At 52.4% G+C, this 11,927-nt stretch overlaps 1 protein-coding gene across 2 annotated transcripts; it reads left to right on the top strand.

Annotated features, from left to right (window-relative positions):
• The first annotated feature begins 9,486 nt into the window (after window positions 1–9,486).
• LOC135178961 (alveolar macrophage chemotactic factor-like) lies at window positions 9,487–11,648 on the top strand. 2 transcript variants are annotated; one of them, XM_064150391.1, is made up of 4 exons: window positions 9,487–9,717; window positions 9,805–9,931; window positions 10,220–10,349; window positions 10,555–11,648. In XM_064150391.1, the coding sequence occupies exons 1-4, from the start codon at window positions 9,657–9,659 to the stop codon at window positions 10,561–10,563; spliced, it is 327 nt and encodes a 108-aa protein (XP_064006461.1). In that variant the 5' UTR covers window positions 9,487–9,656; the 3' UTR covers window positions 10,564–11,648. The 2 variants fall into 2 exon arrangements, with proteins under 2 accessions (XP_064006461.1, XP_064006460.1); XM_064150390.1 differs by having other exon boundaries at window positions 10,220–11,648.
• Window positions 11,649–11,927: the final 279 nt, after the last annotated feature.

The following is an 11,927-nucleotide window of genomic DNA, read 5'->3' as shown; positions in this document are numbered from 1 at the left end:
GTATCTGCTGTGGCAATGCCCAAGCCATACAAACACGCTCCCTTGCAGCTAGTGGAGTGTTTGCTCATGCTCTTCTTGTCACCAAGGAGCTCTTGTCACCAAGGAGCAAGGCAAAGGAGAACCTCTGGCTTCTAGAGAATCTTCAAAAGTTGGCCTAAGGCTTGTATCTGGGACATATCCTCCAAGCCCTTTTTTGTGCAGTTAGAAGGCATCACCTGCTGAAATGAGAGACATTGCTAGAGGTGACCCAGAATTCTGTAGGTACAAAGCCTTTCCTCAGGCAAGGTCCTGACTTCTGAAATGCTCTCAGAGATCCCAACCTCTCCCATGCCAGGCCTGGTGGTGTGAGTGCTGCCTCAGATGATCCAGCTCTGTGATGTTTACTGCATCTCAACTTCTTCGTGACCTCATCTCAGAGCTGACTACCAAGTTTCACACATTGCTGCTCCATGTCCAAAACAGCCTCCTGCTTCAGACCCCAAGAGGCTTCTTCTGGAATTTCCTCAGCAGTAAGCACTGTGGAATGGCTCTGACACTTCAGATGTTGTGAGCAGTCATCCAAGGAGAAGTAAGCACTGCCATGAAGCATCCTTACTCATGTGTACTGCTCAAGCACAGCGCAGCCTGTCTGTGCAGGAGGGACAGTTTCCTACTCAACAGATCTGCTCTCCACATTTGTTCACAGCTGGATCTGCTCACCAGAGTTCCAGTGGCCTGCAGGGGTTATCTGTGCATCACCCCCATTGTTCACTGCCTCAGTTTGCTGCAGCTGGGACAGAGAAAGCCTTGGGTTTGCTGTTCAGTTTGGGAGAGCTAAGTTTAGGGGAAAACAGCCATGGAAACACAAGGGTCTGTGAGGGGAGGAAAGGGCACAGATCAGGGTCACTCAAGTGTCTGTGTTCCTATCAACACATGCAAATAAAAGCTGTGCAACGAGCATGGCAGGACCACAGAAACTGGGGAGGAGTGGGGAATGACAGAGCAGGACAGAGACACATCTGGCTCATGTCATTTCCCTTTAAAACCAAGCTACAAGCTGAGAGCTTCCCAAAGGACATCATTCCCAAAGGGCACACATCATTGCTGCTTTCTGATGACATGAGGCAACTGCCATTTGCTTCTGACATAGAATCTCCCCAGAGACAAAGCCAGCAACCTGTCAGCTTACCTGAGCTGCAGGGTTGAGAGTCTCTGTACCTTGCCTCCTAGAGAAGCTCTTGCTGGGACTGATCCAGATACTACATCTGGAGGTGTTCAAGAAACTTGGGGACATGGCAGCTGGGGGCATGGTTTAATGGCTATGGTGGTCTTAGGTTGAGGACTGGACTCACTGATCTTGGAGGTCTTTTCTAACCCAAACAATTGCATGATTCTATGATCTCACCTGTTTTGACTGCCAACTTGGTTTCATTCCCAATGGGATTGCTGTGATCCTTGTCATCACAAAGAACACCTGATTTTACTCTCCAGCTTAGCATCCCTGCCAGGATAGTCTCACAGTCAATCCCTGCTCTGTCCTGTGCATGCCATTATCATGCAGTGATTTCTTGGCTCACCTCTAAAAAAATAAGGAAATATAATCTACATATTTGAGTTACAAGAAGCCAGCTCTGTGCAGCCAGTCTTCCTGTAAGGAAACAATGTCAATTTTTCCCTGCAAAGCAAGTCAGGCCAGTTCAAAAGCATCACTGCAACCTCCTTGGGTTCAAGCCATTCCAACAGTGACTCATGAGCAGATCTCTTCTTCACAACCCAGGAATGTTTCACTGAAATCTGCCCACTTTTAGAGCAGGGCTTTAAGTTTCAGATGGCTCTTCTACAGCAAAGAAATATTTACTGAGGAAACAAAGGCAAGAAATTGGTAGGGTGAAGGAGATCTAAGGACACACTTAAACGGCAGCGTAGCCACAAACATGACATTAGCCAAAGAGACACCTGGCACATGGGGCAAAAAAACCCTGACCTTGAAGCTTTAGAGATCCATAGAATCATAGAATGTCAGGGGCTGGAAGGGACCTTGAAAGATCATCTGGTGCAGCCCCCCTGCCAGAGCAGGATCACCAAGAGCAGATCACACAGCAACACACCTTGAGCAGGCAGGTCTTGAATACCTCCAGAGAGGGAGACTCCACAACCCCCCTGGGCAGCCTGTGCCAGTGCTCTGTCACCCTCACAGGGAAAAACATCTTCCTCAAGTTCACATGGAACCTCCTATGCCTCAGCTTGCACCCACTGCCCCTTGTGCTGCCTCTGGGCATCACCCAGCAGAGCCTGGCTCCAGCCTCCTGGCACTCCCCCTGCACATATTCATTAACACAAATGTGGACACCCCTTAGTCTCCTCCTCTCCAAGCTGCACAGCCCCAGCTCCCTCAGGCTCTCCTCATGTGGAAGATGTTCTACTTCCTTCATCATTTTTGTGGCTCTGTGTTGGACTCTCTCAAGCAGTTCTATGTCCTTCTTGAGCTGGGGGGCCCAGAAATGGACACAATACTCCAGATGAGGCCTCAACCGGGCAGAGCAGAGGGGAAGGAGAACCTCCCTCCACCTAACTACAGCCCTTCTAATACACCCCAGAATGGCATTGGCCTTCCTGGCCACAAGAGCACACTGCTGGCTCATGGCCACCCTTTCATCCACCAGGACTCCAAAGTCCTTCTCCCCTTCACTGCTTTCCAGCAGGTCAGTCCCCATGAGGCACTCGAATTATTGGGGCAAGCCACAGGGCAGCCTGAGGCAGGCCAGTTGGATGGGTGAGCTCCTCATGCTCAGGAGCAGCTGCAGAAGGCAGAGAATGGATCAGCTGTGAAACAGAAGGGCGTGCAAAAGCCTGCTTCATACCGAAACTAATGACAAAGGAAAGTGCTCTGGCCACAACTGAACCAAACCTTTGTGTAAATAAAGCTCAGAAGATCACCTCTGACTATCTCTAGATGCTTTGTGTCACCTGCTAGACCTGCTGACACACTAACCTCATCATGGATAGATGCTTGTCACATTACTCCTTCTCCTCAGGCTGTCCTGATTCATGCTCACTGCTGTAAGGAAAGGATCTGATCTGCCTCCCTTTCTTGTCCCAGCTTCCAGGAGGCAGCAGCGCAAGGGCAGAGCTTGCCTGTGGCCTTCATCACTCCTCATTCATGTCTCACCAGTAACTAATGACCAGCTTGTGTCAGATGGAAAAGGGAGGGGAGTGTCCCTGCCAGTGGAAAAGCCTGGCCGGGAGGTTGGGCTGCTGCCGTTTGCCAAACTCAGCTAATTACCCAGGGCATCATCCTGGAAAGAGCTCAGGGGATTAGAGAATGGGTCGGGTTGGGAGGGAATTTAAGCATCATCCAGTTCCAGCCCCTCTGCCATGGGCAGGGACACCTCTCACTCATCCAACTTGGCCTTCAACACCTCTAGGGAGGGGGCATCCACAACCTCCCTGGGCAATCTGTGCCAGTGCCTCCCCACCCTCACTGTCAAGAATTTCTTCACACTCTCCAACCTCAATCTCCCCTCTTCTATCTCAAAGCCATTGCTCCTCATCCATTCCTTTGTGAGCCTGAATGATCTTCCTCTAAACTCTAAGCAGAGTCTCTGTACAGTGAATCACAGAATCATAGAATCAACCAGCTTGGAAGAGACCTCCAAGATCATCCAGCCCAACCTAGCACCCAGCCCTGGCCAAGCAACCAGACCATGGCACTAAGTGCCTCAGCCAGGCTCTGCTTCAACACCTCCAGGCACAGCGACTCCACCACCTCCCTGGGCAGCCCATTCCAATGCCAATCACTCTCTCTGCCAACAACTTCCTCCTAACATCCAGCCTAGACCTCCCCAGTGACAGTGTGGAGCACACAGCCACCATTTCAGTCATCTCCTGATCACAGCCTTCATCAAAGATCTGTCTGTTGGCTCCAGTGGTGCAGGACACTACAGAACCACACAGTGTCACAGTTTGCATTGGGTGGGAAAGGACCCTCTTCTCCAATCCCCATGCAGGCAGCAGAGACACCTCCCACTAGAGCATGATGCTCAGGGCCACATCAAGGCTAATCTTGAATGTCTCCAGGGATGGGGCCTCAACCATGTCCCTGGGCAATCTATTCCAGTATTTCCCCATCTTTGTTGTGCAGAACTTCCTCCTGATGTCCAATTTAAATCTGCCCTGCTCCAGTTTCAAACCATTGCCCCTTGTCCTATCACCACAGGCCCTTCTGAACCATCCCCCCACAGCCTTCCTGTAGGTCTCCTTCAGGTACTGAAATGCATCTCTAAGGTCTCTCTGAAGCTTTTTTCCTCTACAGGCTGAGCAGCCCCAACTCCCTCAGCCTTGAGTGCTCACCTTGAGTGCTGTGTCCAGTTCTGGGCTCCTCAATTCAAGAGAGATGTTGAGGTACTGGAAAGTGTCCACAGGAGGGCAGCAAGGCTGGTGAGGGGCCTGGAGCAGAGCCCTGAGAGGAGAGGCTGAGGGAGCTGGGGGTGTGCAGCCTGCAGAAGAGGAGGCTCAGGGCAGACCTCATTGCTGTCTGCAACTACCTGAAGGGAGGCTGTAGCCAGGTGGGGTTGGTCTCTTCTGCCAGGCAAGCAGCAACAGGACAAGGGGAGACAGGGGAGGTCTAGGCTGGATGTGATGAGGAAGTTGTTGTCAGAGAGAGTGATTGGCATTGGAATGGGCTGCCCAGGGAGGTGGTGGAGTCGCTGTGCCTGGATGTGTTGAAGCAGAGCCTGGCTGAGGCACTTATTGCCATGGTCTGGTTGATTGGCCAGGGCTGGGTGCTAGGTTGGGCTGGATGAGCTTGGAGGTCTCTTCCAACCTGCTTGATTCTATGACTCTATGATTCTATATTCTTAGCACCACTGCAAACAGCAGAAGGTGTTCTCATTTCCCCAGGTCAGAGCAGCATAAATGGTGTTCATCTGACTTGGTCCTGCCATTTTTTCTTCAGCAATGTCCTGATAATGCCCCCTGAAGTATGAGGCAGATGTGCTGGCCTAGCACAGCCTGGGGGAGACATGACAGAGCAGTGCTCCTGAGCACATAAGACATTTGTTTGAGTCTTGGTACATCTTGAGTTTCCTCCCACTTCTGCTGTCTTGGTGTGGTGGGTATTTGCACAAGACCTCCCAAAGCTCTAGTCTGGGCTAAAGGTCAAGGCCAACTCTTGAGGAGTTTGATGTGTCAGAGAGTGGAGATATTCTAGCTCATCAATAAATGCTCTTCTCAGCGTCAAACAAAGCCCTGAGTTACTTCACAGGAAAATGAGTGAGCAAAGAAGCTCCTTCATGAGTGCTGCAGATGTTACACATCTGTCACCAGGCCACATTTGCTGATTGAGGAGAATTTCCTTTCTGGCACGGTGAAGCAATCTCAGAGCTTCTTCACCTCTCTCTGCAGTGACTTTCTGCTTCCCTGACACGTCCCTGCTTCGCTGTCACGAGCTGCTCCGCGCTCAGATCTCCCCTCAGAAGCAATCCTGTCCCAGCTCAGCTGCTGAATGGGTGCTGAGTCATGGCCCAGCTCACACCACGGCCATGCCAGAGGATGGATGTCAATGAGCACAAGCCAGCAGTGTGTGCAGGCAGCCAAGAAGCCCACCAGCATCTTGGCCTGTGCCAGCAGTAGTGTGGCCAGCAGGAATAGGGAAGTGATTGTGACACTGATCAGGCCACCCCTCAAAGCCTGCGTTCAGTTTTGGGGCCCTCACTCCAAGGACATTGAGGGGCTGGAAGGGGTCTCAGTCTGTCTTCATAGGAGAGGTGCTCCAGCTTTCTGATCACACTCATGGCCCTGCTCTATGGCCACACTCCAGCATGTCCAGATCTTTCTTGTAACAGGGGCTTCAGAACTGCATGCAGTATTCCAGGTGGGGGCTCACCAGAGTGGAGCAGAGGGGAAGAATCACCTCCCTCAACCTGTTGGCCACACTTCCCTTGATGCAGCCCAGGGTCTGGTTGGCTTTCTGGCAGCTCAGCCTGTTCCTGCACATAAATTCCTGCTGAGAGATTTGGATAAGGCTGAAGCCAGGGAAATCTGCTCTGTTCCTGCAGATTTCTGCATGACACAAGGCACTGGCCTCTACCCAACAGAAATCCTTCTCCTCCAGGAGATGGGTTCTTAATGCCCCATCCACAGCAATTTCATAAAGGCTCGGCCATGTCACCAAGCTCTGTGGCACAGTCGACTTGATAGAGGGCAGGGATCCATCCAGAGGGACCTGCACAGGCTGCAGAGGTGTGCCCAGGCCAACCTCACAACATTCAACAAGGCCAAGTGTAAGGTCCTGCGCCCAGGTCGGCACAATCCCAAACACAACTCCAGGCTGGGTGGCAAATGGCTGAGAGCAGCCCTGAGGAAAAGGACCTGGGGGTCTGGGGTGATGAAAAGCTCAACAGGAGCCTGCAGTGTGAGTGCAGCCCAGACAGGCTGCAGCAAGAGCAGTGTGGGCAGCAGGGCAAGGGAGGACATTCTGCCCCTTGGCTCTGCTCTCCTCAGACCCCACCTGCAGTCCTGGGTGCACTTCTGGAGCCCCCAGCACAAGAAGGACATGGAACTGTTGGAGCCAGCCCAGAGGAGGCCACCAAGGTGCTCAGAGGGCTGCAGCAGCTCTGCTATGAGGACAGGCTGAGAGAGTTGAGGCTCTGCAGCCTGGAGAGGAGAAGGCTTCCAGGAGACCTTGGAGTGGCCTTCCAGTATCTGAAGGGGGCTACAGGAGGGCTGAGGAGGGCCTATTGACAAGGTCTTGTAATGACAGGATGAGGAGTAAGGGGTTTAAAGTGGCAGAGAGGAGATTGACACTGGATGTTAGGAAGAAGTTCTTTGCAGTGAGGGTGGTGAGACACTGGCACAGGTTGCTCAGGGAGGTTGTGGAGCACAGAATCACCCAATGTGATCTTTGATCTTTGATCACATTGGGTGATTCTGTGCTCCACAACCACCCTGGAGGTGTCCCAGGCCAGGTTGGATGAGGCCTTAAGCAACCTGTTCTAGTGGGAGGTGTCCCTGCCTATGGCAGATGGTTGGAATTGGATGAGCTTTGAGGTCCCTTCCAACCTAAACCTATCTACGGTTCTGTGCTTCTATGAATTGCTCAAAAAAAGGAGTAAAATGCAGGTCAGCCCCAACTGTTCTTCTCTACCTGGTCTACTTAGAGTGACAGCAGAAGCCAGGGGTGAAAAGCAACTTCAGCTAAGCTGCCACTGACGTCAGTGTGAGGAGGACTTGATGCAACAAGTGAAGTCCTTGCCCTGAAATCCAAGCCGCTGGCGCTCGGAGCCGCAGCAGCAAACCTGTTCGCACAGAACACACCACAGAAAGAAACACAAACTGGTGGTGTGGGAAAGGTTTTCACAAATAAACAAAAGCCAGCACAGAACTCCCCATCCTATCAACTGCCACCAGGCAGGGGATGACAGCTCACACTGTGGCTGTTGGGAACATGAAATACAGGGAGAGAAATGCCAGGAACCAGTCCACAGAGACTCTAATCATCGAATCGCAGCACCATAGAACTGTGGAGGATGGAAGAGACCTTTGAGATTACCAAATCCATCCACTCACACGGAGCTCACAATCCCACCACTGCTGCTAAGCCACTGCCACTAAACCATATCCCTCAGCACTACATCCACACCTCTTTTCAATGCCTCCAGGGATGGGGGCACCACCACCTCCCTGGCCAGCCTGTTCCAACTTTTGCTGGGAAGAAATTTTTCCTCATGCCCAACCTGAACCTCCCCTGGCACATCTTGAGGCCGTGTGTTTGAAGGCAGATTTTGTCTTCACAGTCCTTTTGCACCTGGCACACCCAGCACATCACTTCAGGCTCTGCTCTGATTATTTTTGGGCTTCTCAGCTAGAAAATATCCTTTTTCCATGGCACCTTCAATGGAATTTTCACAGTAACTTGCAGGGTTGTAGGTGTGTCTGGGCGGTGTGGAGCAAGGATTAGCATCCAGGTTAGCATTTGATGCTTACCTGTTGAGCTAGAAGCTGTAGTTCCCTCAGAAACCTCACCAGCAAGGCAAAAGCAACTACAAATAGGCAGGAATTAGGTATTTGAACAGGAAGGCAGAGAAAATGGTTGCTGGGCAGGGAAACGCCTGACAGACAAATTGTGAACACAAAACTCTTCTCAGCTTCCCTCTTCCTGGGGATATTTTGCAACTAAGCAGGGAGTTGATTTACAAGCTTGCAGACACCACACTAATAAATCAGTCTCTGCTGTCAGCTCCACCTGCCCAAGCCAAAGGAAATGAGGTGTCCATTGCCTAATATCAAATTGGTTCTTTTGCTGCCCAGACCAAGGGGGGATAAAAAAAAGTCATACAATTACCACATCTTTGAAAAGATGTTAAGGGGGAAATGCTGATAGGTCTTTGCTGGCACAGAAAGCCCAAGAGCAGCCCAGAGCAAAGCAGGAGGAGTGAAATAAAGCAATGCATGATCTCCAAGGACTGAAAGGAAGAAGTGGGATGGCTGTGGCACCTCTGGACTGCACCTGCTGCTCAGACACAGTCCCAGATCCTCTGGAAGACTTTAATCCTTGACCACTTTCCAGCAGGCTGGAGAGGGCTCCTACCACTGCCTGCTCTCACAGCAGTCAGGGCTCTCTGCTTTTTGGCTAACAGCTAAATCCACAGTGCTTGGATCTGTGGCACAGAAACCAACTGGAATGGGAACTTCTCCTTTACGCAAAGGATTTTATGTCTCTGTTTCTGCCTGCATCTTTTAGGCTTAGGAATTAAAAACAAAACAAAGCAAAACCAAACCAAGCAAACAAAACCCACTCAAAACTTGGGCTGGGATAAATTTAACACACAGAGTCACACAGAACAGTAGGAGTTGGAAGGGACCTCTAGAAATCATCCAATCCAACCCCACTGCCAAGGTAGGGTCATTTAGAGAAGACCACAAGAACACATCCAGGTGGGTTTGGAATGTCTCCACAGATGGAGACTCCACCACCTCTCTGAGCAGCCTGCTTCAAGGCTCCAGAATCTTTCAATTACAGAAGTTCCTCCCTGTGCTCAGATGGGACTTCTGATGTTCAAGTTTGTGCCTGCTACCCCTTGTCCTGTCACTGGGCACCACTGAACAAAGCCTGGTTCCACCCTCCTGACACCCACACTTGAAGTATTGATCAGCACTGATGAGATCCCCTCAAGCTGCACTTTTCCAGCCTAAAAGAGCCCAAATCCTTTCAGTCTTTCCCCATCAGAGAGCTGTTCCAGTCCCCTCAGCACTTCTGCAACCCTTTGTGTCTCCTCTCTAGCAAGTCCCTGTCCTTAACCTCCAAATTCTGGTGCCTAAGCCAGAGTCTGTCCCTGCCGGAGCTCAACAGCTGGCACCGGCACTGCTGGGCTCCCAGCAAGCGGAGCCCATAGGGACAGCCAGAAGCAGTGGCAAGGGGACCGGCGGGGCACGGAACGGGCGCCGCAGCCCCTTCATGCATCCGTGCCGAGCCGTGCCGAGCCGTGCCAAGCTGGCAGGTGACAGGCAGGGGAGCGGGCAGGCAGCGGCCGCCCGAGGATGCGCAGGAGGAGGCACGGTCCGTGACGGTGGCTGAATCACGTTTCTCCTGCCCGGCGGCTGCCGGAGCAGGATAAAAGCCCCGCGGACACCGTGGCTGCCCAGCCGCTTGCCGCAGCCCCTCCGCAGCCGGCACCGCCATGGGCCCGCGCCTTCGCCTCCTGGCCGCGCTGCTGCTGGCCGCCGCCGCCGCCTGCCGCGGTAAGAGCCTGCGGGAGGGTCCCGGGGGGTGCGGGGGGTGCGGCGGAGGTCCCGAGCCGGGGCTCAGGCTGCTCCTCCCGCTGCCAGGGGTGCCGCTGGCCGGGGAGCTGCGCTGCCGCTGCCTGCGAGTCGTGAGCGAGGTCGTCCCGCCGCGGCGGCTGGCCCGCATCGAGCTGCTCGCCGAGGGGCCGCACTGCTCCGTGCCCGAGGTCATGTAAGTGCCCGGCCGCTCTTCATGCCAGCCCCGCTCCTCGTCCGATCCCCAGTCCTCATCTCTGTCCCGGTCCTCAGTCCTCACCCCGGCCCCATCCTAGCCTCAGTCCTCAACCGAACCTGGTCCTCATTCCAGTCCCAGTCCTCACCCGGGACGGTCCTCATCCCGCCTTGATTTTCACTCTGATCTCGGTCCTCACTGCGGCTGTAGCCCTCACCCAGTCCCCAGCCATCATCCTGGCCGCGGGCTCACTGCAGTCCTGGTCTCACCCCCTCTGTCACCCTGCAGAGCCACGACGAAGCATGGACAGATGCTCTGCCTGGACCCCTCCGCACCCTGGGTCAAGCTCATCCTCACCAGGATCCTCAAGCAAAACCAGCGGGGACCAACCCTAACTCCAGCCCTTCTGGAGGCCAAGGTAGCTCCTGGCTGGGTGTGAAATCAGCCTGGGTGTCCCAGGAGTAACTGCCACTGGTCTCTGGAGGGCAGGCTGCCTGGTTGTGCCACTACCACCACCAGGCAACTCTCCAGAAGACACATCTCCTGTGGTACTCGGTGCGTGGGGCATGGAAGAAGGAAAGATCTCCTGATTGGCTTTGTGACTTGCTTAATGCCTGTTGCAGTTCACCTAAGCAGCTCTGAGGAGGAAACATCTCCAAATGAAGCTACTGGTGAAGATGGATGCTGGAAGAAGCAAACAGCCCAGCTCTCCAGTTCTGAATGAGTTTATGGACCAGCTGTTCTATGATCACTTCCCTTGAGACCCTTCCCTCCCTTCCCCTCATATTTATTTCTGCCCATTCCTATGTATTTATTGACTAGGATAGAGTGGTTGAAGCAGTTTGATAACGCAACACGGACCTTGCCAGACACCTCTCTGCAGCTCTCACCATCTGACTGAGAACCTCTGCATAAACTCCTTCTCTCCAAATAGTATTTGCCAATGAGTTTTTACAAACAGCATTAATATCCCAAAAGAAGATGGGGGCATTGTGGAGACCCTTGTGCCAGTGCTTGCAGACAGCCTGACCACAGAGGTTGGAGTGGGACCACGTTGCAATGACTGATGCCTGCCCCTTGGCACTGGAGTGCCTGCTTAGGCTGAGATGGGAGTGAAGGAATCCCAGAACACCAGGCTGGAAATGATCCCAAGGATCATCTGGCCCAGCTTTCCTGGGTGATGGTGTAAGTTGAAATGAGATGGTTGAAGCAAGAGCAGCATGGTGCTGCCACACTCAACCTGCTGCCTCGTGTGCCTGAAGGAGCCCTAGGCTCAGAACATTCTTTTTTCCACCACTGCAACTCCCTTAGCAGTTACTGTGGCAGCCCTAGGACCTGTGAGCACAATGGAATTACAGGGAGCTTTGCTCTTCAAGTCTCTCTCTAGTCAACATTTAGGGCACTTTGAGAAATTGTGAAGTTTCCTGCTGAGATGGTTTTAGCTTCTAACAAAATCCTATTGGGGCTGGGTGGTTTGTTCCTTTCCAGATGAGTTCACGTTGAAATATTTGGTGTTTATACACAAGCTGTAACAGAACAGTAAAGTGTTCTGAAGAGGTGAGATATTTTATGTCTGCTCGTATGACATACTGTCAGAATCCAGAGGGAAAGAGAAGTTTCCCATATGCTGCTTTGGAAAATCAATAGGTGGGTTTCTCATGAAATGATCATGCAATGAAATAAGACTGCAATAAAAATACATTTGCCTTGTGGAAAACTCCAGCAGATTCGTATCTGAACACAACCAGAACATAACCAGAAGAGGGCTTAGCTAAAACCTTAATAAGGTCAGCTCCCTATCTTATCCCACTTGTCTGTTGCAGAGTGGCTTGATCCGTGCAAAGAGAGGTCCAAAATGCAGCACTTTAGGGTGGAGTGATGCTCAAAGCTGTGCTGAGACAGCACTGTGGCACTCTCAGGAGAGCAGAGAAGGAAGGGCATCCCATTTAAAGCAGCGCTTCACAAAGAGGTGTGCCCTCAACAGCCACTGCGCCAA

This window comes from Pogoniulus pusillus, chromosome 10, assembly GCF_015220805.1.
Source record: "Pogoniulus pusillus isolate bPogPus1 chromosome 10, bPogPus1.pri, whole genome shotgun sequence".
NCBI classification, from domain to species: Eukaryota; Metazoa; Chordata; class Aves; order Piciformes; family Lybiidae; genus Pogoniulus; species Pogoniulus pusillus.
Note: the sequence above shows the minus strand (reverse complement) of the source record. Positions and strands in the feature narration are given on the sequence as shown.

Coding starts and splice junctions, on each gene's coding strand:
- LOC135178961 (XM_064150390.1), top strand. CDS start 9,657: ATGGGCCCGCGCCTTCGCCTCCTGGCCGCGCTGCTGCTGGCCGCCGCC. Junction 9,718..9,804: donor CGCCGCCGCCGCCTGCCGCG/GTAAGAGCCTGC, acceptor TCCCGCTGCCAG/GGGTGCCGCTGGCCGGGGAG. Junction 9,932..10,219: donor TGCTCCGTGCCCGAGGTCAT/GTAAGTGCCCGG, acceptor GTCACCCTGCAG/AGCCACGACGAAGCATGGAC.